We start from the raw sequence: 22874 nt of genomic DNA, 5'->3' as shown, positions 1-22874 counted from the left end.
TTGGGGGTTTTCTTTCTTGGATATTGAGTGAGGCAAGCCTGACACTATCCCCAAATCCCAACTCCTAACCCAAGCTGGGACCTAAAATAAACCCAAGAAAAATGATGATGAGGATGATGCTCCTGCCAAAAAAACATCTTGAACATCGACTCATCAGGATTTTTGTTGATCTTGAAGACTAGAAGGCCTCTGGCTGACTTTGGCCCATTATGTTTCTCCCAGCCAAATCAAGTCCTCAAGATTATTATCAGGTTAAAATGAGGGAGTGCCTCTGTGTTAAAAAAAGGTCAAAATCTATCTAAACAGATAGGAAGCGATATCGGGAGACATCATTGAGTTGGGCTGAAATATGAATCCGGCCACTCGGGATTAGTTCCATGACCCCTGCGGTTGAGCCCCCAACTCATATTTAGAAGCTCCAATATAAGGAAAGCTTATAAGTTTGCTTCAGATAGAAAACACGGGACGATTATTCTTTCTCTGATCATTCTTTCACCATTATAGCTCACTGCATTTCTCGTAAGCAAAGGAGAAATGACACCATCGGTAGCTATTAATAACTTGGATAGGCAGAAAGTGTCAGCTTCTATTAGTAGGCATTGCTGTGCAAGAATGAAGCATCTCTGGACCACTCTTTAAGTGTTGCAAGGAATCCCTTTGTCAGGCCTGGAAGCTATATTTTGCACTGGGTCTTTCAGCCTGCCACCTTCAATGCTGTGGGAAAATGGGAGGGGGGATTATATGGAGTATGGGAGATATATAGTTATAATAACATTCCTTTCTCAGAGAGTCAAGGACATCTTGCCCTGCATCTGGTAGGGCGTGACTAGAAGGCATCTCCAGTTGGGACAGTGCTTGATAATTCCATGATAAATTTCCCAACAAGCCAAAGGGCCCCCCCGGGATGGGGAAGAGGTGGTTAGTTATGCTTATGTTAACCCCCACATTACTCTCTTTTCAGGATACACTTTTCTTCTGAGGAGAGGCCGCCTGTCAGGCCTGCAGCCATCTTTTATTTTGGATCTTTGGCCTGCCACACTTTCTATTATTCTACTATGCATTTTTTATTGGGGGAAAATGGGAGGGGGGATTGTAAGGAGTGAGATGCTATGTAGCCATAACAAAATTCTTTCTAGAAAGCCAAGGTCATCCTTTGTCTCTGCACCTCTGCACCTGACAGGAACTGGATGGGTGGAACTGCCAGCATGGCAGTGGAAGATTGGACCATGGGATGGTCTTGTGGGTGTGGGGGCAAGATCTTGAACTTTCAACTGGGGGTGGAAAACCGGGAAGCTTTCAGATTCGGGTTTTCCCAGATGTGCCAACATGGCTCTCTTAATAAATTGGAACTTTGTGCAATACTTTGCCTCAGACTCTGATTTACTTTTGGATGCTCTTTGGAACCCTGGCATGGACCATGTGACAGACATGTGGGTGCCGGGCAGGGGCTTGGACTTTCTTTTGGGTGGGGAAAACCTGGAAGCTTTCAGATTCGGGTTTTCCCAGATGTGCCAATATGACATCTCTAATAAAATGGAACTTTGAGGAACCTAATGCCTCGAGCCTTCTTTCGTTGGGTGTGTTACTTGGAACCCTGACACCCTTTTGTGTAATCTTTGGATTCTCTTTCTTTCAATCCCCAAATTTTAAAATACAGGAGTAGCAAAAAAAAAAAAAAAAGCCAAGCTCAGGATTTTTCAGCATCCTGTCCTGTGAGGTAGGGTAGGTCAAGAAATGACAGAATGGGGATGGCTGTAATGTTTTTTTTATCATTGTTGGGTGAAGAAGAGAAAACTTGGCAGAGTTTCTCTCTACAGAACTCCATCTTATCCCAAGCAAAATCAAGATGGGGTTAGTGTGAGTTCTTTTGCAAGATTCCCTTTTCCTCAGGATTACCATATTTTTTGGAGTATAAGACGCATCGGAGTATAAGATGCACCAAGATTTTGAAGAGGCAAATTAAAAAAAAACGTTTTTACACTCTGCAGACCTCCCAAAAATGGCCCATTTTTCGCAAAAACGGGCCCATTTTTTGTCCACAAAAGGGCATGCATAGCCTTTAGGAGGCTTGTAGAATGCTCTTGGGAGCTGGGGGGGGGGGGGAATGATCATAAAAACTGGCCCATTTTTCATCAGAAAAGGGGCATGCATAGCCTTTAGGAGACTTATAGAGTGCCCCTTGGGACTGGGGGGGGGGCATAAACGAGCAAAAAATGGCCCGCTTTTGCTCATTTTTGCTCTCAGCAGCCCCCAGGAGCACTCTGGAAACCTCCTAAAGGCTATGCCTGGCCATTTTTGCAAAGGGGGGAGGTTTCAAGAGGCCAAAAATGCTGTATTCAGTGTATAAGACACACCCAGATTTTCACCCTCTTTTTTGAGGGAAAAAAGTGCGTCTTATACTCCGAAAAATATGGTAGCTCATATTGTTTGATAAATCTCCTCCCCATAACAGTTTGTTCCCTCTGACCTTATCCCCAAGATGACTTTGGCATTTCTTTACAAGCCCAGATGTGGAGCTGATGGTCCTGGCAGCAAGACGTGTAGCAGGCCTGAGATGCCATCAAAGTGGACTAGTTATTTGGAAGGGGTCAGATCAGTGGTGTGATTCAGCCAGTTCGCACCACATCGGGAGAACCAGTTGTTAACTTTCTGAGCAGTTTGGTGAACTGGTTGTTGGAAGAATTCATTAGGGAGAGCACCGGTTGTTAAATTATATGAACCCCACCACTGGGTAAGATTCCATTCAGCAACATGGTCAAATAAAGCAGGGGGCTTACTACTGAAGGCTGACTCCAAACTGTTGCGTTGGAAGAGGAGGCCGCGGTGGAGGAAGTTTTGCTGGAGGAAGGGATCTACTCTTCTGTTTCATCCGAAGATTTTCATCGTGTCTGGTGGGGAAACACAATCTCAATATTCAACAGGTAAAATGTTTGGTCCACTTATATCACTCAAGCTAAACTCATAGGTGGAGGAGAAAATGGTGAAGGGAGGAGGAGGAGGAGGAGGTAGAGAGGAGGAGAAGGAGGAGACAGAGAGGAGGAAGAAATAGAGATGAGGAGGAGGTAGAGAGGAGGAGGGGAAGGAGGAGGAGGAGGCAGAGAGGAGGAGGCAGAGAGGAAAAGTAGGAGGAGAAGAGGAGGAGGGGGAGAAGGAGTTCGCTCCTCTTTTGTTTCCTATGGGAAGGGCCAATCACCTCCAAGGTGTGGCTTTACTCTTAAGTCGACCCTGCTTTCTTAATTGTTTTTGTCTTCTGGCAGCATATGCGCACACTGGGAACAGGCTCCAGCTGTTCCTCTGCCTCACTGCTGTCTAAGCTCCCTCTCTGACTCTGACACAGAGCCTTCGTCTGAGCTTTCCTCAACCCTCAGGACCGGCCCATGTTCCTCCCCAACCTCCTCACTGACTCTGCTGCCAGCTCTGCTGGCCACCGGTTGGTTATGATACAAAGTGCTTAGCTCTATAAAGTTAATCTAAATCAGTTGTATCCAAATCGGTGCCAGCGTCTGAGAGAAATAAAAATAGCTGTAAATATTAAAGTAAGAAGAAAAAAAATCACATACCGAATCACTTCTTCAGGGATATTCAAGTGTTCATATTTCAGGTGGTCTCTCAACTCACTTAAGTAATTCAAATAGAACACCTTTTTTCCAAACTTGTGACTGAAAACACAGAAGACGTTCTATCAGTATCAATATCTGGAGCAGGAGAAACTGAATTGCTTATTAGATAGGACCAGAATGGGCCAAAATGGCGGAAGCAGCCATTTTCATACAATCAAACATTTGCACACCTCATGCTTGTGATCGGTCTGGGACTCGGGAGGCAGAGAATAGATGGGGGCGGGGCCAGCCAGAGGTGGTATTTACCAGTTCTCCGAACTACTCAAAATTTTTGCTACCGGTTCTCCAGAACTGGTCAGAACCTGCTGAATACCACCTCTGGCTTGAATGCATTAATTTTCCCCTTATAAATCTATGAGGGGGGAAAGGAAACAAAAAATAGGACCGAGAAAAAGTAATATTGGAAGCATAGAACACTTTGCCTAGAAAACCCATATATAGTGTTCAGACTAAAGTCCTTTGAAAAAGTGTCTTCTTTCCTCCTTAAAAGTACTATTATGAGTTCCAGAAATAAAACTGATGGAATAAGTAGCTATGCCCAAATATTAGGTTAGGAATATGCAAACAAAGCTTCTACTTGTTTTAAGTTAAAATGCCCATTTTGAGAACAAGACTCAATAATTTTACTAGTCAAAGTAACCTTTTAAATCGATTTTAAAAAAATAACAACCACAGCCATTTTGCCCTACGATATCAGGCATATCAGAGAAGCCATAAAATGGAATTAAAATGGATTTTTAAACATTGTTGACTTTTCTGGAAATTATTCTGCAAAAAGCTTATCAAGAAGAAAAGCCTTTTATTATTACTCAGAGTAGAGCAGAAAACTTGTATATTGAAGCTCCATCTACTGGAAGATAGCATGAAATAAATAAATCCCATTCTTTCATGAGCAGGAATTAATTGACCCAAAGAGAAGAAGGTTTATGCTAGAAAGAAGCACTTTCGTATAATTCATATTTTTGATTTTCAGTGTATTTAATCCTAAGTAACCTTTCCAATATATAGTTCTAGCTAATTAGTTCTCTCTACCATAGGAATGGACTGATCCTTAGAGATCTGAGGATATTATAAAATCTCCATTCCCTCCCCACTCCAGGGGAAGGATACTGTAAAATCTCCATTCCCTCCCCACTCCAGGGGAAGGATATTGTAAAATTTCCATTCCCACCCCACTCCAGGGGAAGGATATTGTAAAATCTCCATTCCCAACCCATTCCAGGGGAATGTTATTGCAAAATCCTCCTGATCAGCTGGGACTTGGGAGACAGAGAATAGATGGGGGCAGGGCCACTTAGTGGTGGTATTTACCGGTTCTCCGAACTACTCAAAATTTCTGGTTCTCCAGAACTGGTCAGAACCTGCTGAATACCACCTCTGACTGCTACAGAATCTCACGGTCACCCAACTGGGAAGAAAAAACCCAGAACTGTCCTTGCCATTGTTGAAATGGTTTCTGGGGATAATCCCAATCAAGCCATCCAAACATGAAAAAAAACAAAACCTAGTCTAAACAGGTTTAGTTGGAAATTTGTGAGGAAAACCACATCTCTGTCATTTAAAGATTACTGAGTGCCCCAACTATTTCAATCTTCATTTTCTATCCTGCAGGTGCTTCTAGACATCCTTAAAGAATGGTAAAAGAGAAATAATTTCGCTTTCCTTCTGCTAAAAAGAATCCAGACTGTACCTCATCAGAGGTTTGAAAACATTCCAAATTATCCTGATGAAGTTGGTGGGATGTACAATGTAGAGCGCTTTCAGGTTTTTCTTGTATCTGCAGAAAAGAAAATTAAATGGTTAGAGAGCTTCCGTGTGCTGTGGTGCGAAGCAGCTGCAGGAAAGTTTTCATTACTGGCATATTATGCACTTGCCTTCCAAGTACATCTAATTTAAAGGGAATTGAATGCGAAATAAAAAGAGGGAATGGTCAGTTTTAGATGGAATTCAAGTAGGTGAAAATTATACAGCTATTACATTACAAACCACTACATATATTGTTTGCTGCGAATAATGAAGACAGAGAGAAAAATAAATCTCTCGAAATGATACGAGCAAAGTGCCTGAAATGGAGAAAAAGAAAAAAAAAGGAAGAGCAGAAAAGATCTTTATTAAATGCAGCTAAAACACAAACACACACACACAATCACAGACGCCATTTGACTTAATGTTTCTGTTTCAGATGTATTTGTGCTTTGAATTCCTAAAGAGACCTGGAAGAGAAAATGAACCAGGATGATGAAAACTAACCGTTCTTGGCACAAATAAACTGATCTCCAAGCATTCTTGCTTCGGAAAGGTGACTCAACATCTCCAAGGCAGCTGGCAATGTGGTAGGCTTGCCATCTTGCAGATATTAACCACTCCCACCCCATGTCCCTAAAATATGTCCTTGTAAACCAGTGTTTCTCAACCTCGGAAACTTGAAGATGTCCGGACTTCAACTCCCAGAATTCCCCAGCCAGCGCTGGCTGGGGAATTCTGGGAGTTGAAGTCCGGACATCTTCAAGTTTCCGAGGTTGAGAAACACTGTTGTAAACCAATGAGAAGTTTGCATTGCCAGTTGAGGAGTAACGAAGTATAGCAGTGTTTCTATTCTATTCATTTCTATTTTTTTCAGTATCTGCGTCTGTAGACAAGTCCGCTCAGGATCCTTGTGGATAAATGATGTGCTGTGTCCTTGCTGGTGGCTGGCACCACCAAAGTCTGCTGAATAACTGAGAATTACTTTCCAGTGTAGCTGCAATGGCATTGAAGTTAGAATTTTGACTTCCAGTTGCTGTTTTGTCCCCTCTTATTGTGATGGGGGACACGGTGGCTCAGTGGCTAAGACACTTCCTCTTCTATATAGTGTGACAATGATGATTTATATTAGAAATTATTATTTTTATAGAAATACTGGGATCTACACTGTGATTCTACCGTGCTGTATTGTAGCAATTATTACTTTACAAATATTTTTTTTTAAAAAAAGAGCTGTGCCAGAGAAGCAAATAATAGAATCCATAGGATTCTTCTTTTTAAAATTCCCAGCAATTTCTTCCAAGTTGTTTTATTTTAAATCCCCAATGTAATTTATAACCCTGAAATTTCCTAGTGGTCTCCCATCCAGTTATTAACTAAGCCGGGCCTTTCCAACCCCACACAAAGGTTAGCCAATTGCTCTCTCTTGAAGAAACACCTGTCAATTAAAATGATGGCGTTGATGGATCATTAAGTAACATCTACTCAGTGTCAAACTTTTAGTGACAATCACACGGGTAGACAAGATAAAGTGATTTCATACCAGGGCAATAATAATAATGTGGAAAAGTGTATCAATTTTGTTTTCCTTTTTATCCATTTCAAAGATTGGTGTTAATTACATTTGGCATAAGCCGGGCATTTTCAGGATTTTCTAGTTCATGCTAACAGATAAGAGGCAGTTACAATATATATATTGTAGCATCCGACATGCTGGCAGGGGGAAAAAGTAGAATATTTGTACTGATAAATAAATAAAGAGAGACTAGTATAGATCTATTTCGAGCTAATTAGCTCTCATCAGCTAGCCATACCGTTACTGGGATTTGAACCTGGGCTGTGTTATATCTTAGGCAGGAGTCTTAGCCACTAAGCCACAGGCTCTCCTCCTCGTCAGTTGAGCCAGGGAAATAGGTATGTATTTGTGTTACAACCCCTGGTATGCCTAAATATGGGAGAAAGGTCACTACTCCCTCTTTCTGTCCTTCGGCTCATCACAGAAGACCATGCAGGCAGAAAACCATATTTTGAACCTGGGCTGTATTATATATTAGGCAGGAGTCTTAACCACTAAGCCCAAGTTCAAATCCCAGTAAGGGTATGGCTAGCTGATGAGAGCTAATTAGCTCGAAATAGATCTATACTAGTCTATATATATGTAGCATCTGACATCTAAAAGTGTGAAACTGCCATGTCTTTTCCAAGTTCAAGGCAAATTTGGCAGTTATTGTTTGCCAATTTTCTACACCCACACAGAAAGGCAAGGAAATGGGTTTCTTGAAGTAGGCATTGTGGAGGGAGGCCCAGCAGTTCACATTCAAACTGGAAGATTTTTCCTTCAAAGTTCTATAGGGAACAGCCCTATAAATTAAAGCATTCTTCTGATAATATCAAAAGGAGAACTGAAAAAGCACCTGTGGCCAGGCCCAATGGCAGGATTATGCACTTATTTTCTTATTCCTAAGATTTACACATCCTGTGTTCCTTCAGGAGCCTAAAGCAATCAAATAGCATTTGTTCCGGACATTTTGTGTTTTGAGGCTTAGGGAATTCTGGGAGTCGAAACCCACACATTTTAAAAGTTGCTGAGGTGAAGCAACCCAGCATTAGGATGACATACAAGCGATATAGGTCCTTTAAACGATACGTGATGTCATTGTGTAACAGCCACTTTAACTGTGACCACAAGAATATTGGACTTGGAATCTGGGTTTTAACCAATATCTCTCAGCAATTTAGAACTGAGGAGAAATTTCCTGACAGTTAGAACAATTAATCAGTGGAATAACTTGACTCCAGAAGTGGTAAATGCTCCAACAATGCAAGTTTTTAAGAAGAGATTAGATAACTATTTGTCTGAAGTGGTGTAGGATTTCTTGCCTAAGCGGGGGGCTGGACAAGGTCCTTCCAACTCTGTTATTCTGTTCTGTTCTATCTCTTCCATTCACAAGGATGTTGAGAGGATCTCAAGAGGCAGGTCTAAGCAATTTGGTAGGCAGCAAGGATAAAATAGAGTAGTCAGTAAAAATTAAAATATTTCAGCTTGGCTGACCTGTGCTTTTACAAGCAAAGCATCCCATTTTCAAAATACAAACAAATGGGAAAAAAAAACCCATACTTCCGGTCAAATTCTTTGTAGGCACTTTGCAACCAGCTCAGAGATGGCTTGTTTTGACTGTTTAATCCATAGTGAAAGTAGACAAGTGTGTAATCGCTTTCCACATACTGTTCCAGCGTGTACTTCAAATATCTAGAAAGAGGATTTTGGAAAAAGAGAAAACAACACATAGCATTAATAGCAGGAGTGGGTTCCTGCCAGTTCTAACCTCTTCTATAGAAGAGGTTCCTCAAATCTACAGTGCCGTTTAGAACCAGTTCCAACTCCCTCCCCCCGCCCGTCCGCACATCATCAAGATGAAGAGCGAGAGGAGGAATTCTGGGAGTTGAAGTCCGCAAGTCTTAAAGCTGTCAAGTTTGAACACCCCTGGGTTTTTTTCCCTAAAGAGTTAGGAGTACAAGGGTCTTGTAACTTGACAGCTTTAAGACTTGCGTGCTTCAAATGCCAGAGTTTCTGAGCCAACATTTTGGTTGCTAAGCAAGAGTGTTGTTAAGTGAGTTTCACCACATTTTACAAGTCGGCCACGCCCGCCCAGTCACATGACTGCCAAGCCACTCCCACTCAGTCACATGGCTGGCAAGCCACTCCCACCCAGTCACATGGCCAGCAAGCCACTCCCACAAAGCAGGCCACACCTACAGAAGAGGTTCTAAAAAAAATTGAAACCCACCACTGATTAATAGATGCACTCTGGATTTATAATGGGCGAAAAACAATTTATCTGAGAAAGGAAAAGAATATACTTGATTAGCATCCTGAATATTTACCATTTTAACACACTTGTGCAGGTAAATTTCAGTAAATGCCAAATGCCATGGACACCTTCTTAGCGGAGGAGAGCTCAAGGGATCACAAGAACCCTCAATTCAGAGACCCCTGTGTGGGATGGGGAAGGGTCAAAACCTGCAAGATGACATTGTGGTATTTTGACCGAAGGTCTATTCCTTTTGTGGGTGCATGTTCAAATGGGATGGGACTTTTATTATGACACCACATCTAGCACTCCTCTTGCAGATGTTGACATTCCCCAGGAGTTATTCCTCAAATTCTTACAATTTCTCCCACAACAATATGGATTATCCCAATTTCTTTTCTTCTAGACCCGGGATGGAGAACCTATGGCACGCGTGCCACAGGTGGCATGCTGAGTTCAGCCTTTTTCAAAGCCATTTTTTGCCCTCTCCAGGCTCCAGAGGCATTATAAGAGCTTTTGGGAGGGTGAAAAGAGCCCCTCCACACACACCCGGAGGCCCTCTGGAGCACAAAAAAACGGCCCTAAGGGCAAACCGGAAGTTCGGAAACGGACTTCCGGTTTGCTCGTAGGGGCGGTTTAAGCCCTCCGGAGGCTTCAGGGACCTTCAGGAGGCTTCCCTGAAGCCTCCGGAGGGCTTAAACAGAATCTACGAGTAATCCGGAAATGACTTCCGATTTGCTCGTAGGGGCATTTTTTTGCCCTTTGGAGGCTTCAGGGAAGCCTTCTGAAGGTCCCTGAAGCCTCCGGAAGTCCTCCAGGGGGGCGGGGAGGCTGTTTTCACCCTCTCCAGGCTCCTATAAAGTCTCTGGAGCCTGGGGAGGGCGAAAAAAGCATGCAAAAATAGGGGGGGAACGCCTCTCATGCACGCATGAGCACTGAGGATGGGGGGGGGGGGGGTTGTCGTACGTTGCATTATGGGTGCGGCACACCTGCGCACGCGAGCCAAAAAAGGTTTGCCATTGCTGTTCTAGACTAAAATCTCCACAAAACCAATATGTACAGGTAGTCCTTGATTTACAACAGTTCCTTTAGTGACCGTTGCAAGTTACAATGGCATTGAAAAAAATGACTTATGACCATTTCTCACATTTATGACCGATGCAGCATCCCTGCAGTCACATGATCAAAATTCAGATGCTTGGCAACTGACTCCTTTTTAGGGCGGTGGCAGTGTCTCAAGGTCCTATGGTCCCCTTTTGCAACCTTCTGACAAGCAAAGTCAATGGGGAATCCAGATTCACTTAAGCACCACGTTACTAACTTAACAAATGCAATGATTCGCTTAACGACTGTGGCAGAAAAGTCATAAAATGGGGCAAACTCGCTTAGACCATGTTTCACTTCACAACATAAATATTGGGCTCAGCTGTGGTCGTAATATGAGGACTGTTCATGAAAAACTATTCAGAGAAAACGCACATCATCGGTGCTTGAAACGCAAATATAACAAACAACAAGGGCAAAGAAACTGGCATTAAAATGGCTTTTCTGGGAACTGACATTAACACATCCATTCAGGGACATGGTGCCAAATTCCAATACAGAAAACTATCTATAAACAAACATGAAAAAATCAGGGTGGAGGTTATCGTTATTTTAAAAAATAGATAAAAACTTGCACAGAACAAAGCAGATGAGATTATGTTACTTATGTTACTGTGATTTCTGGCTGCCTTGAAGCGGATAGTGACACACAGATAAAAACAAAACAGAGAAGTCACCTTAGCAAACCAAGTTGCAAACTGCAGTTGTGCAGCAGGAAAAAGTAGAAAGGACCAGAAAGCAAAGAATAAATGGACCTACTCCAATAACTGGCGGTGGTTAATCTGGTGAGAAGGTGGCAGGCGGCATGAACTGAAGGCGATCACTTTTCTCCCCAAAGAGTCGTCACCTGTAGAATCAACAAGGGTAGAGTGAAATCAGGTGAAATCGTGGTGAGACGTTTTCTGCTCAGGAGGGCTGTGTGAAGTTTCCAAAAGATGACCTAATTAATTTACGAACCTCGAGACAAAGTTCAAAAGAAATCCATTCATTTATTAGGATCAACACTTTGGCACGTTCTTCTGCGGAGCCGAAACTGACTACCGCTTAATTGCGTTTGAACTTTACCCCTGTATCCCCTCCCTTCTGTCTGTGTCATAAATCACATCCACCAACAAGTGCTGTGGCAGGCTATGAACATGTGCATTTCACATGCCAGCTGTAGGAACATGAGACCTGACTCTGGCCAAAGGTATGCATGGAATTCTCCTTCCTTTTTCCTATCTCAACGATAGTAGTCATGGAAACACTTTCCAAGTTGACATCCTGATTGAAAGGGGAGTCTGGAAATAAGCCCATTTTTGTGCTCCACAGGCTCCTGGGATGCCTGTATTCTACCTCCCCGGGCTCTCTGTGCCCCCTGCACTTACCTGGGATACAAAACGGGCTGTGTGGGGACTCCTGGGAGGGGAGAGGCCAGCCAGTCATTGGAACTATTGGTTCGCCGAACCAGACATAAAATTTACATCCGGTTCGCCTGAACCGGTCCGAATTGGCTGAATCCCACCTCTGGTCTTAAGTCTACAGCAATGTTTTTCAACCTTAGCAACTTGAAGATGGGTGGACTTCAACTCCCAGAATTCCCCAGCCAGCCACCTTCAAGTTGCCAAAGTTAAAAAAAAACCCACTGGTTTAAAGCCTCAGTTTTGCAGAATTCAAAACAGAGAGCGCACAAAGTCAGCGTTACACCTTATTAAAGTTGTGCTTGTTATTAGCAGGGATGTTTGCGTATGTGGTCCAAAAAAGTCAAGATGATGGTCGCAAGCAGGCAAGCTCCACCTAAATCAGTAGTTCTCAACCTTCCCAATGCCGCGACCCTTTAATACCGTTCCTCATGTTGTGGTGACCCCCGACCATCAAATCGGTGTCTCGGTTCCTAAGACCATCGAAAATATGTGTTTTCCGATGGTCTTAGGCGACCCCTGTGAAAGGGTCATTCAACCCCCAAAGGCGTCCCTACCCACAGGTTGAGAACCACTGACCTAAATGCAGATAATACATGGGTGGAGCTTCAATTGCAGCCAAGCAATGAGTCGTAAATCCAGGACTGTATTTGATAAAACCATGATGGCAAACCTATGACACGTATGCCAGAGGTGGCACGCAGAGCTCTCTCTGTGGAGACACACACCGTCACCAGCAGCTCTTCTGTTTTCTGGCATGCTGGTCTTTGCAAGTGCCAGAGTGCTGGAAAATGCCTCCAAAAATGCCACAGAAAACAGCCCCCAAAATGGCCAAAAACAGGTACGTGTGCACTGGCCAGCTGGTCTTTGGGTTTCCAGCACTCCGGCGCGCACACAAGGACAGGCGTTCTGGTTTGGGCCCTCGGTGCTGAAAAGGTTCGCCCTCACTGTGATAAAACATTAAAAAGGAGGGATTTGATTATGCTACTGCAGCCACTCGTCTTGATATTTTGGACCCTAAAATAGTTGAGGTGACCAACTATCTGACTTCACATTTTGGGATCAAAGCAATTGGAGAATGGATGGGCTCCAGTCAACTTCTCTAAGCAGCCCCTAATTGTTTCTCCATTCAGGCAACGTGAACACAACACAAAACGTTGGGGACACTGATTGTTCTGTATTGAAGGGTTTTTGCTAAACCTGAACATTTCATCGATGGTTTTCACAGGGGGCTGGAAGTGTCAGAGTCAACTTTTGATCACACAAATATCTTTATCCCAATGGCCGGGAGATACCATTTAATAGTCCTCAACCATGAGGTGTCTGGATACCTGCAGATAGGGAAACATTTGCAGATCTTCAAACCCTGGACTGTTATGAGAATAAAATATAATTAAAGAGAAAAATTGTTTTATGGAGGGTAGTCAGTGCTACTGATTTGAATGGGACATTCGTTTTCTGCTGATTTGGCCTTAAACCATCAGAGGTTTTGTTGCTGCAGGTATGTCTAGTTTAATGAAAAGAAGGACTAGGGGAGACATGATAGCAGGATTCCAATATCTCAGAGGTTGCCACAAAGAAGTGAGAGTCAAACTATTCTCCAAGGCACCTGAGGGTAGAACAAGAAGCAATGGGTGGAAACTAATCAAGGAGAGAAGCAACTTAGAACTGAGGAGAAATTTCCTGACAGATAGAACAATTAATCAGTGGAACAGAAGTTGCCTCCAGAAGTTGTGAATGCCCCAACACTGGAACTCTTTAAGAAGATGTTGGATAGCCATTTGTCTGGAACGGTATAGGGTTTCCTGCCTAGGCAGGGGGTTGGACTAGAAAACCTCCAAGGTCCCTTCCAACTCTGCTATTGTACTGTATTGCTCATTGAAGATGTTTAATAAAATAATCTATTAGTAACTCCATAATAGTTATTAACTGTTGTTAGAGAATCTCTGCTTGAGTTGATAGTGAATATTTGCATTTCTATCTCTTTCCCTAGTTTCATCTGCCTTGGTTGGATTGTTGGCAAGATTTCATCTTGATTAAAGTAAATTTTTTTCACCTTCTTCAATATTCTTTGATGTTTCTTAGTCTAGTTCTGTTCTTTGTTCCTTATTCCTCAAGTGAAGGGTGCAACTGCAAAGATCATGCTGGTTATGGTATATGTAACTGAGTTCTCTCCAGATTTCAGCCAAGGATCTGAATTTTCATTTTAGTTTTTAGATGCTAGGCAATCTACCCAGATGTGATCTACCCAGTTGTAAAAATAAAATGAAAACTCAGGCATTTGATTGAACTGGTTAGTCACCTGAGGTGATCCAGGAGGTCTTGCTACATGTGTGAGTTGGTAACAGCAGTCTTCAAATGTCTTCTAATTGAAATTTAGGGAACAAATATGGTAACATCTCTTGGGTACATACATGTTAAAACTCACATATTCATCCTGAACTTTTCTGGTATGAATATTAGAAAGACAGGTTTCTAGCAGATTCGGACAGAGAGGAGGTTGGGGAGGAACATGGGCCAGTCCTGGAGTCTGGGGAAGGGTCTGATGAGGGCTCTGCGTCGGAGGCAGAGAGGGGGCCAGAGCCATATGCCAGTTATCAGCTGCCTTCGGAGTCAGACATCAATGAGGCAGACGAACAGCTGGAGCCTTTTCCCAATGTGCACATGCGCCACGTTGCCAGGCGAAGGGAACAACTAAAGAACAGGGGTCAACTTGGGAGTAAGGCCAGACGATGAGCAGCCCCTCCCAGAGGAAATAAAAGAGGAGCGAAAGGGGAGTGGAGTTTGCAGGAGACAATTAGTTTGCTAATTGAATTATCTCTGAGACTCCTTGCCAAGTTCTGCAGATATCGGCTTGGCAACTCTCCAAGCCAGATAAGACTGTAAATCCTCCCTTGAAAGTCTTTGCCGGCTGTGAATGAGCAGAATTCACCGTAAATTAATAAAAGCGGTTTTTGTCAGGAAACAAACATTGAGTTTGTTTCATGCTCTTGGGAAGCCTCAAGAACAATGGGTTTTACTTTACTGTTGTTTTTATGACAAAGCATATCAAGATGCTTCAGCTTTGGAAGCATTCTGCAAATATATTAAACCGAATCAACAATAAATAGTCTGCGTGGTGATCCACATATATCGGTACACGCCAAAAGGCATGGCTTCAATCGTGGTACCACACCTGCCATGTTGGAGATTTGATTCCTGCATCCCACTCCTCACTGAGCTGGAAAAATAAGGTGTAAGAAAGGGATACAAAAACCTACAAGGAAGCCAGTACCTGCAAAGTGAGCAATGCCGTGTCGAGCCACATCGTAGTATGGGTGAGTGAGGCTTATTCCAAATTCTTGATTTGACTCCGCTGCAGAAAAGCTCCTGGTTTCCCCCATTGCTGTGTTTTCAGCTTCATCTATCTGCAGTTCTGAAGCCAACCAAAATTAAAACTCACATTTTTTGGAAACAAGACAAAAATGACTGCTAATCCAATAATCAGCAGCTATCCATTAAGTAAAATACTTTAGCATACTTTTCTACTTCCTTGTAGCTGTTCCCTAGCTTAGATGATGAGCTTACTCAGCTGTCTTTTCCAGTGAGTAAATAATCACAACTTCAACACCCCCTCCTGTTAAAATTTGGAAAAAAACCCAAAACCTTTATATAAAATATATAATAGCTGATTTACTGTTACAGCACCACCTTGAGGTTAAATGAAAAATGGCCAGGCTGGATTATTGCAAACTCCCATTCCTAGAAGGGCTGACAAGCCATCGGTTTCCCCACAAGCAAAAGTAAGCAACAGGAGGGGGCTTTAAAAATGTCAGCAACGGGTTCTCTGCCCAGTTGCTGGGTGGCCATGACCATGGCGGGTGTGACCACGGCGGTGTTGGAGGCATTTTCGCCTTCCCCAGCTGTTTCAGGCTGCAGTGATTGCCATTGCCTATTGCCGCCTCTGTGCATCCAATTTTCAGCCTCCGCATCCCAATTTTGGCCTCTGCGCATCCTTTTTTGGTCTCCTCATGCCCCATTTTTCGCCCATTCCAGTCCCCGCTGCCTGGAACAGTAGGAAAATGTGGCCCGTGGAGGCGGCAATAGGCTTTGGCAATCCCTGCAGCCTGAAACAGCTGATCGTCAGGAGGCCGATCCAACCAACAATCAGCTGCTTGTGCTAATCAGGCTGTGCTGAAACTGAAACGGGCTGTTTGCTTGCAAGGAGAAAAATTGCTGGGAGGCCGAGGCAGATTTTTTTTTCTTGTTTTCCACCCCAAAAGTTAGGTGCATCTTATACTTTGGAGCGTCTTATACTCCGAAAAATACGGTAATAATTCCATTTACAATTTAGGATGAGAGCAATATTATTTCCTACAAATTCATAGGAAGTGCATACCAATAATTCATATACACTCTGCACATCTAAATTTCAGCTCAAATAGCTTTTGATAATATGGCCACGGCAGAATTTGTTAACTTAAATACAATACACAATCAGATCAAACTATTTATTTTTATGTTCCAAATCTCCCGAAGAGACCACTTGATACCAAAATATATAGATTTATTGCTATATTTACCTATTTCTGCTAACTGTTCAAAATCACTTGCGGACATCCTTTGGGTGAACAAAATCCGTTTATCAGGTTAGTATGTGACTGATGCTCCAATAATGCTCGGTCAGACCTAAATACAAACAAAGGTGAGGATTTAAATTTCAGAAAGTCTCTTGTCGTTATTTGAATCATGCCCTGCTTTTTCTTTTCCATCTGTGCTAAGAGATTCCTTGTGGAATTTAATCTGAGTCTGGTTTTTCAGAAGTCCAGCTTAAAGGAACAGAAAGAAGTGGCACCTTGGTGGCTGCTAATATTCTGTGATCTGTTAATAAAGCATCTTTCCAGTTTCACTAGCAAGTTAATTCACAGGATTCACATCCTCAAGATAAACACGGGGGATTGAAAAATTATGGTGTGTTTATCCAGAAGAAAAATAAAAACCAATTGAGAGTGAACAGTATCTACATCAAGATTGTCCTCAAATTTTTTAGGTTGTGTTGCCAACTGATAGCTGTTTTGGAAGGACAGCTTAAGAAAACAGCAGAAACAACTGAAGATGAGTGGTAGACCTCCAGAAAATTACTAAAATACAGGTATCTGTTCTGACCTAGGCTTCCCAAGTGCATGAAGCAAACCCCTTTTATTAATTTACTGTGAATTCTGCTCATTCACATCCAGCAAAGTCTTTCAAGGGAGGATTTACAGTCACAGACCTTCTCTGGCTTGGAGAGCTGCCAGGTTGATATCTGCAGAACTTGGTAAGGAATCTCGGAGAGTCACAAACCAATTAAGCGAACTAATTGTCTCTTGCAAACTCCACTCCCCTTTTGTTCCTCTTTTATTTCTTTTGGGAGGGGCCATTCATCGTCCACCTGTGGCCTTACTCCCAAGTCGACCCTTGTTCTTTAGCAGTTGCCTTTGTCTGGCAACTCTGCATGCGCACACTGGGAACAGGCTCCAGCTGTTCGTCTGCCTCACTGATGTCTGCCTCTGAAGGCAGCTGATAACTGGCATACGGCCCCGGCCCCCTCTCTGCCTCCAACACAGAGCCCTCATCAGAGCCTTCCCCAGACTCCAGGACTGGCCCATGTTCCTCCCCAACCTCCTCACTGTCCAAATCTGCTGCCAGCTCCACTGGCAGGCCACAAGTATCATGGAGTTGAAAGACTAACATTATACATCTCAATATTTCATTGGTGAACTGGTCAATACTTTTCACAATTGGATTATGATGAGCAAGTTTTATCTATATGGCAGAAAGAAGTTGTAGCATAACAAGTCTTAAAATTTTATGTTTTGAGATCTTAGAAACAGCAAAAGTCCAGCAAATGCATGTAGATATATGTGGAGAAGAAAACTTGATATATTTCACATTAACTATGAAAAGAGAGAGGGGGGAGGGAGGGAGGGAGAGAGAGGGGGAGAGAGAGGGGGAGAGAGAGGGAGGGAGGGAGGGAGGGAGGTATAGCTACAACACACACACCCCAACCAAAACTATCAACTTTGCACATTTGTAGGGTTCTAATGTAGCCTTCTCACTTACAGTAACTTTAAGATGAATGGACTTCAGTTCTCAGAATTCCCCAGCCAACATGCTGGAGAAGAATTCCACACATCTTGAAGTTGTCGAGATTGAGAAATATTGCTCTAGCAAACAGTACACCAAATATTTAGAGCTATGTGTCTGTATATGCAATACATCAGGAAGATATAACAAGGTAGACAGACCTGACAGCACAATTGTAGATTTAATTATTCCCACAATTAGATATACTTAACTTTCATTCTTTGCAAAAGATCTGACAGCAGATTTACTTGACAAAATTAATGCTGGTTGTCAGCGAAACTCAACATTATAAATCATAAGCTAAATAGTTCCCTGTGGAAAGAAATTAGGTTAATATGTGCCATGTATCTAATTGTAGACTATCCTGGTTTATTTTTGGGAAAGATGACAAATAAGATCACATCTAACCACTAAAAAGGAACTGTCTAAACCAGTGCTTTTCAAACTTGGCAACTACAGATGTATTGACTTCAATTCCCTGAGGATGCTCATCTAGAGAAGGCTGAGAGTTGAAGTCCACTTACCTTATAATTGCCAAGTTTGAAAACACTAATCTAAACACACACACACAAATCCTTTGGTGCAATCAGATCGTAACCTGCTGTCCACATTGGAACAGTCAACCAAGACTGGAGAATTCACGAATCAAACTTTACCCCTACTGTGGAATCCAAGGAGGAAGCTAATTGTACGTACGGTACAGGTAGTCCTTGAGTTATAACCACAATTAAGCCCAACATTTCTGTTGCCAAGTGAGACATTTCTTACGTGACTTTTGCTCCATTTTACTTTTCTTGCCACAGCTTTTAAGTGACTCATTGCATCAGTTGTTAAGTCAGTCACACGGTTGTTAAGTGAATCCAGCTTCCCCATTGACTTTGCACGTCAGAAGGTCGCAAAAAAGGGATCACATGACCCCCCAGGACACTGCCACTATCATAAATATGAGTCAATTGCCAAGCATCTCAATTTTGACCACTTGACCATGGGGATACTGCAAGGATTGTGTGGGAAGTCGTCATAAGTCACCTTTTTCAGTAGTTGTAACTTTGAATGGTCATTGAATGAACTGTTGTTAGTTGAGGACTACTTGTACAACCTTAGTACAATCCACTTGATAATTGTGTCTTGATTGGGAGAGGAGTATTTTTATTGTTTACCAGCTGATAACTCGGCATTGCCCGGGTATTTATTTATAGGGGGGAAATGTCCGGATCAAACATAATTTCTAATTTCAAGGCGCTCCAAACTTGGAGCCCAGAGGGAGCCTTCTTGGGGAGTACTGTGAAGCCGTTACCATGGCAACTCCACTGTGCTGTACAGTAGAAGCCATTTGAAGGCACAACAGGCTGTATCTTAAAAGAACGCACACCTGAGGGTAGGGATGGGTTCCTGAACTGGTTGGTACCGGTTCGCTGCGCGTTTGTGCATGCCCACCACTCAGTGCTTACACATGCGTAGTTGACTATAAATTGTTCTGCACATGCGCAGAAACATGCCGGCAACCGCAGAAGAGACCGGGGAACCAGTTCGGGGGTGTGGCCAGCATGGGTTGCTGCTGGTTCTGCAACCCAGGCCAAATCACCACCACTGGGAGCAACCCACCTCTGCCCGAGGGGTGTTCGGAGTGTCTTATCCCCACAGTATTTCTTTCCAGAGGGTATGTAATATGTGTACCAAGTTTGGAGCGCCTTGAAATTACTTGAGGTGCTCCAGAGTTATATTGGAACATACACACACACAGCCATTTTTATATATGATGATGATGATGATGATGATGATGATGATGATGATGAAGAAGAGGAAGAGGAAGAGGAGGAGGAGGAGGAGGAGGAGGAGGAGGAGGAGGAGGAGGAGGAGGAGGAGGAGGAAGGAGGAGGAGGAGGAGGAAGAAGAAGAAGATGATGATTATTATTATTATTATTATTATTATTATTATTATTATTATTATTTCAGGATTTTCCAACCTTGTCAACTTTAAGACATAGACTTAACTCCTTGCCTCCTATGTTTTTTTTATAAACATCTGTTTTTAATCCTAGATTCCATCATAAACTTTGCCCAGTAAGTTATGCGAAAGGAATTCCTTTGCAAGATGTAATTTTCAATTATAAAACAAACACAATCAAGATGGTCAAAGTGAAAGCAGGAAAAACATTTAAAAAAAACACCCCCCCTCTTGTATGCTTCTTTGGTGTCATTCAGGGGTTACTAAGCCCAGATAAGAAAAAAAAAACTGAAAGAACAGTGCATTCCTTAGTAATAATTCTGATAAAATCTCTTTTTGCAAGTACATTCAGAGCAGATAAGAATTCTTCTGCATGTGGAATAAACTCATGCTTGCTCTTAATAAAGGCTGGCTTTCCAATTCAGCTTTCTTAATGTGAGTTTTGACTTTGAGTTTGCATTTTGATGTTCTTTTAATACGTCTTTAGGCTTTGTATGACCTGAATGCAGCCAATTTTTATGCAGTGTCATGATTTGTCTGGGTGCCAGGGGTCGAACTACAATCGGACATCTACATTGATTGCGGATTGGAAACCTTTACGGACTCTTCGTATGGACTTTTTTTTTTGCATAAAATGGAAAAAACAATGGATTTATAATTGATTGCTTTGATGATTAGACAAGATAGATTATAGAGTTGCAATGTAGAAAGAGAAAGAAGTAAATTTATAATTGTTCCTATAACTGCTGTAAAGAAGATTGAAAGCTTCTTTTTTATCCTTTTTCTTTCTTTTTCTATTTTTCTCGTACTTTTCTTTTTACACTTCCCTCTTTTATTTCTTTATTTCTTTTTTCCTTCTTACTCTCCTTGAGGTAATTCTTACTCTTGTTTTAAAAACAATTTCAATAAAATTGTTGGTTTTTTTTAAAAAAAAGAATTACAGACCACCAGTTTGCAGAAATATGTAATTTAGGCTTCCACTAGCTCGAGACCCTTCAGATATACTCAAACTTCAACTTGAAAAAAACCCCAATACTCCAAAATATGTGACGATCCTGGGCTGTGTTTTGCATGCATTTCCACAAATAAAAAGGGGGAATTGCTATCTTGACTTTTCTGACATGGGAAGGTAGAGGGAGGAAGGAAAGGAAAACCAGCATCACCCCGTTAAGGGAGGGGGAATGTTTCCCTATTACAGTTGAAGTCCACAAGTCTTAAAGTTCCCAAGTTTGGACACCCCTGTCCTATTAGCTGCAAAACCAGAGAAGGTGGCTACAGAGGCAGGAAAGGACTTGGCAAATCGCCAGCCAATCACGTGTGTGTGTGTGTGTGTGTGTGTGTGTGTGTGTGTGTGTGTAGCTTATGTGGTCCTCAGGAGGACAATGTGACCCCTTGCAAAGTAGGCAGGATGCGCAACAGAAGCACACATAGTCCTCGACTTACGACCACCGTCGAGCCCAACATTTTTGTCGTTAAGTGAGTTCCCCGAGTTTCGCCCTACGTCGCCACGGCCTTTCTTGCCCCGGGTGGTTCAGCGAAGCGTTGCTCAGTTGGCAAACCCAGTTGTTAAGCGAACCAGCCTGTCCCCGTGGACTTGGCTGGTCAGAAGGTGGCAAAAGGGGACCTCGCCTGACCGTGGGACACGGTCATAAAGGTGAACCCGTCGCCAAGCCTCACGAATCCTGACCACCCTGACGCTTGGGGATGCTGCAAAGTTGGCGGCTGTGGGGGGGGGGGAAACAAAACAAAGGCCAGTAGTCACTTTTTTTCCCAATCTTGTCCCTTTGGTCACTACAAGAACTGTTGTAAGTCGAGGACTACCTGTATAGGAGCTCTTAGGCTACCACAGCAGATTCTGGATCGCCCCAGAGACTCAAGGCTTGGCCACTCCCGCATTTCTTTCTCCCTCCGCTTCGGTTTCGCTCTTGGTTGCGCCGCCCAGGTCCTTCTGGCCATATTCCGAGGCAGGGACGGGGGCTTTAACGCCCCCACCCCCGGGAAGTGCCCTGTTCCTGGGGTCTCCCTCTGCCTTCTCGCACGGAGCACCCTCCCCGTTTCCTAAAAGCCCCCGCGGGGCCAAGAGAGCCCGTGAAAGCCCCTCCTCAGCCTTGTCCGCACTCGTCCGTCCCTCCCCCCCTCCCAAATCCCCGCCGCCTCCCCGAAGCCGAGTTTCGTTCGCTGCCCGTCGCCGAAGACCAGGTAAGCCGCCCCGGCCAGGTAAGGCGCGGCGCCTTCTCTTACCTGCCCATCCGGGCGGGAGGAGGAAGCAGGCAGGGCCCTTGACCAGCTGGGCGTCGCGGGAAGTCCCGGCTGGCGTGGAGGGAGAGGAGGGACGGCGGTGGCTCCGAGGGCGGGCCGAGCCAGGCCAGGTGAGGGCTACCTGTTTCACCTGGCGATGCCACCTGCCCGGGGGAGGTGTGTCGCTCCTGCTCTGGATTACCGGCCTTCCCGGCACGAGTTTGGGCTTGGTTTCTAGGAAAGCTTCCTCGAAGTCCAAAGGTGAGCTTCTGAGCTTCTCTTGCCCCGCTCAGGTGACAGCACCTAGCTCAGCAAGCTTAGGGGGATCAAAACCCCGATCAGTGCTGGAATGGGAGACCACGAGGAAACCCTCGGGCTGGTAGAGGAATGGGAGACCACGAGGAAATCCTCAGGCTGGTAGAGGAATGGGAGACCACAAGGAAACCCTCAGGCTGGTAGAGAAATGGGAGACCACAAGGAAACCCTCAGGCTGGTAGAGAAATGGGAGACCACGAGGAAGCCCTCAGGCTGGCAGAGGAATGGGAGACCATGAGGAAACCCTCAGGATGGTAGAGGAATGGGAGACCATGAGTAAACCCTCAGGTTTTCTGGAGTGGTAGAGGTAAATCTGGGTCAAATCTGGAGGCTTCCATTGCACCTAGTTGTTCTCTTCTGCACCAAGTGGAAATAATAGGGAAAATGCTATAGTATGCATTATATACTATATAGAATAGAATAGAATAGAATAACAGAGCTGTTTAGTTGTTAGTTCCTCTAACTCCCACACCTTTTACCTTAAGCTGTCTACCTTGGACTTTACACATTGCTTAAGATGTCCCTAAGGGGGCGTGCATAAGCGCACCAGCGTGCCCACCGTCCCTGTCCTACTGTCCCATTTATATGT

The 22874-nt window shown here is 43.6% G+C and overlaps 1 protein-coding gene across 3 annotated transcripts in view; it reads right to left on the bottom strand.

Moving 5' to 3' along the window:
* The window catches only part of LOC309394171 (rho GTPase-activating protein 8-like), a 34829-nt gene extending 12646 nt beyond the window's left edge, over nt 1-22183 (bottom strand). Inside the window, exons 1-9 of one of the 3 annotated variants that reach the window (XM_081957035.1) lie at nt 21554-21625; nt 21176-21454; nt 16242-16347; nt 14954-15094; nt 11039-11126; nt 8482-8613; nt 5311-5397; nt 3561-3659; nt 2778-2888 (exon numbers count right to left, since the gene is read on the bottom strand). In XM_081957035.1, coding sequence (XP_081813161.1) covers nt 2778-2888; nt 3561-3659; nt 5311-5397; nt 8482-8613; nt 11039-11126; nt 14954-15094; nt 16242-16278 — 695 coding nt within the window. In that variant the 5' untranslated portion in view covers nt 16279-16347; nt 21176-21454; nt 21554-21625. Of the gene's footprint in view, nt 1-2777; nt 2889-3560; nt 3660-5310; nt 5398-8481; nt 8614-11038; nt 11127-14953; nt 15095-16241; nt 16348-21175; nt 21455-21553; nt 21683-21973 lie in introns of those variants that run through there. The other 2 variants (XM_081957034.1, XM_081957036.1) reach the window with 2 other exon arrangements.
* Nucleotides 22184-22874: the final 691 nt, after the last annotated feature.

Source organism: Natrix helvetica (assembly GCF_964273705.1).
Source record: "Natrix helvetica genome assembly, chromosome: 6".
Classification (NCBI taxonomy): Eukaryota; Metazoa; Chordata; class Lepidosauria; order Squamata; family Natricidae; genus Natrix; species Natrix helvetica.
This window is presented reverse-complemented; position numbering and strand designations above follow the sequence as displayed.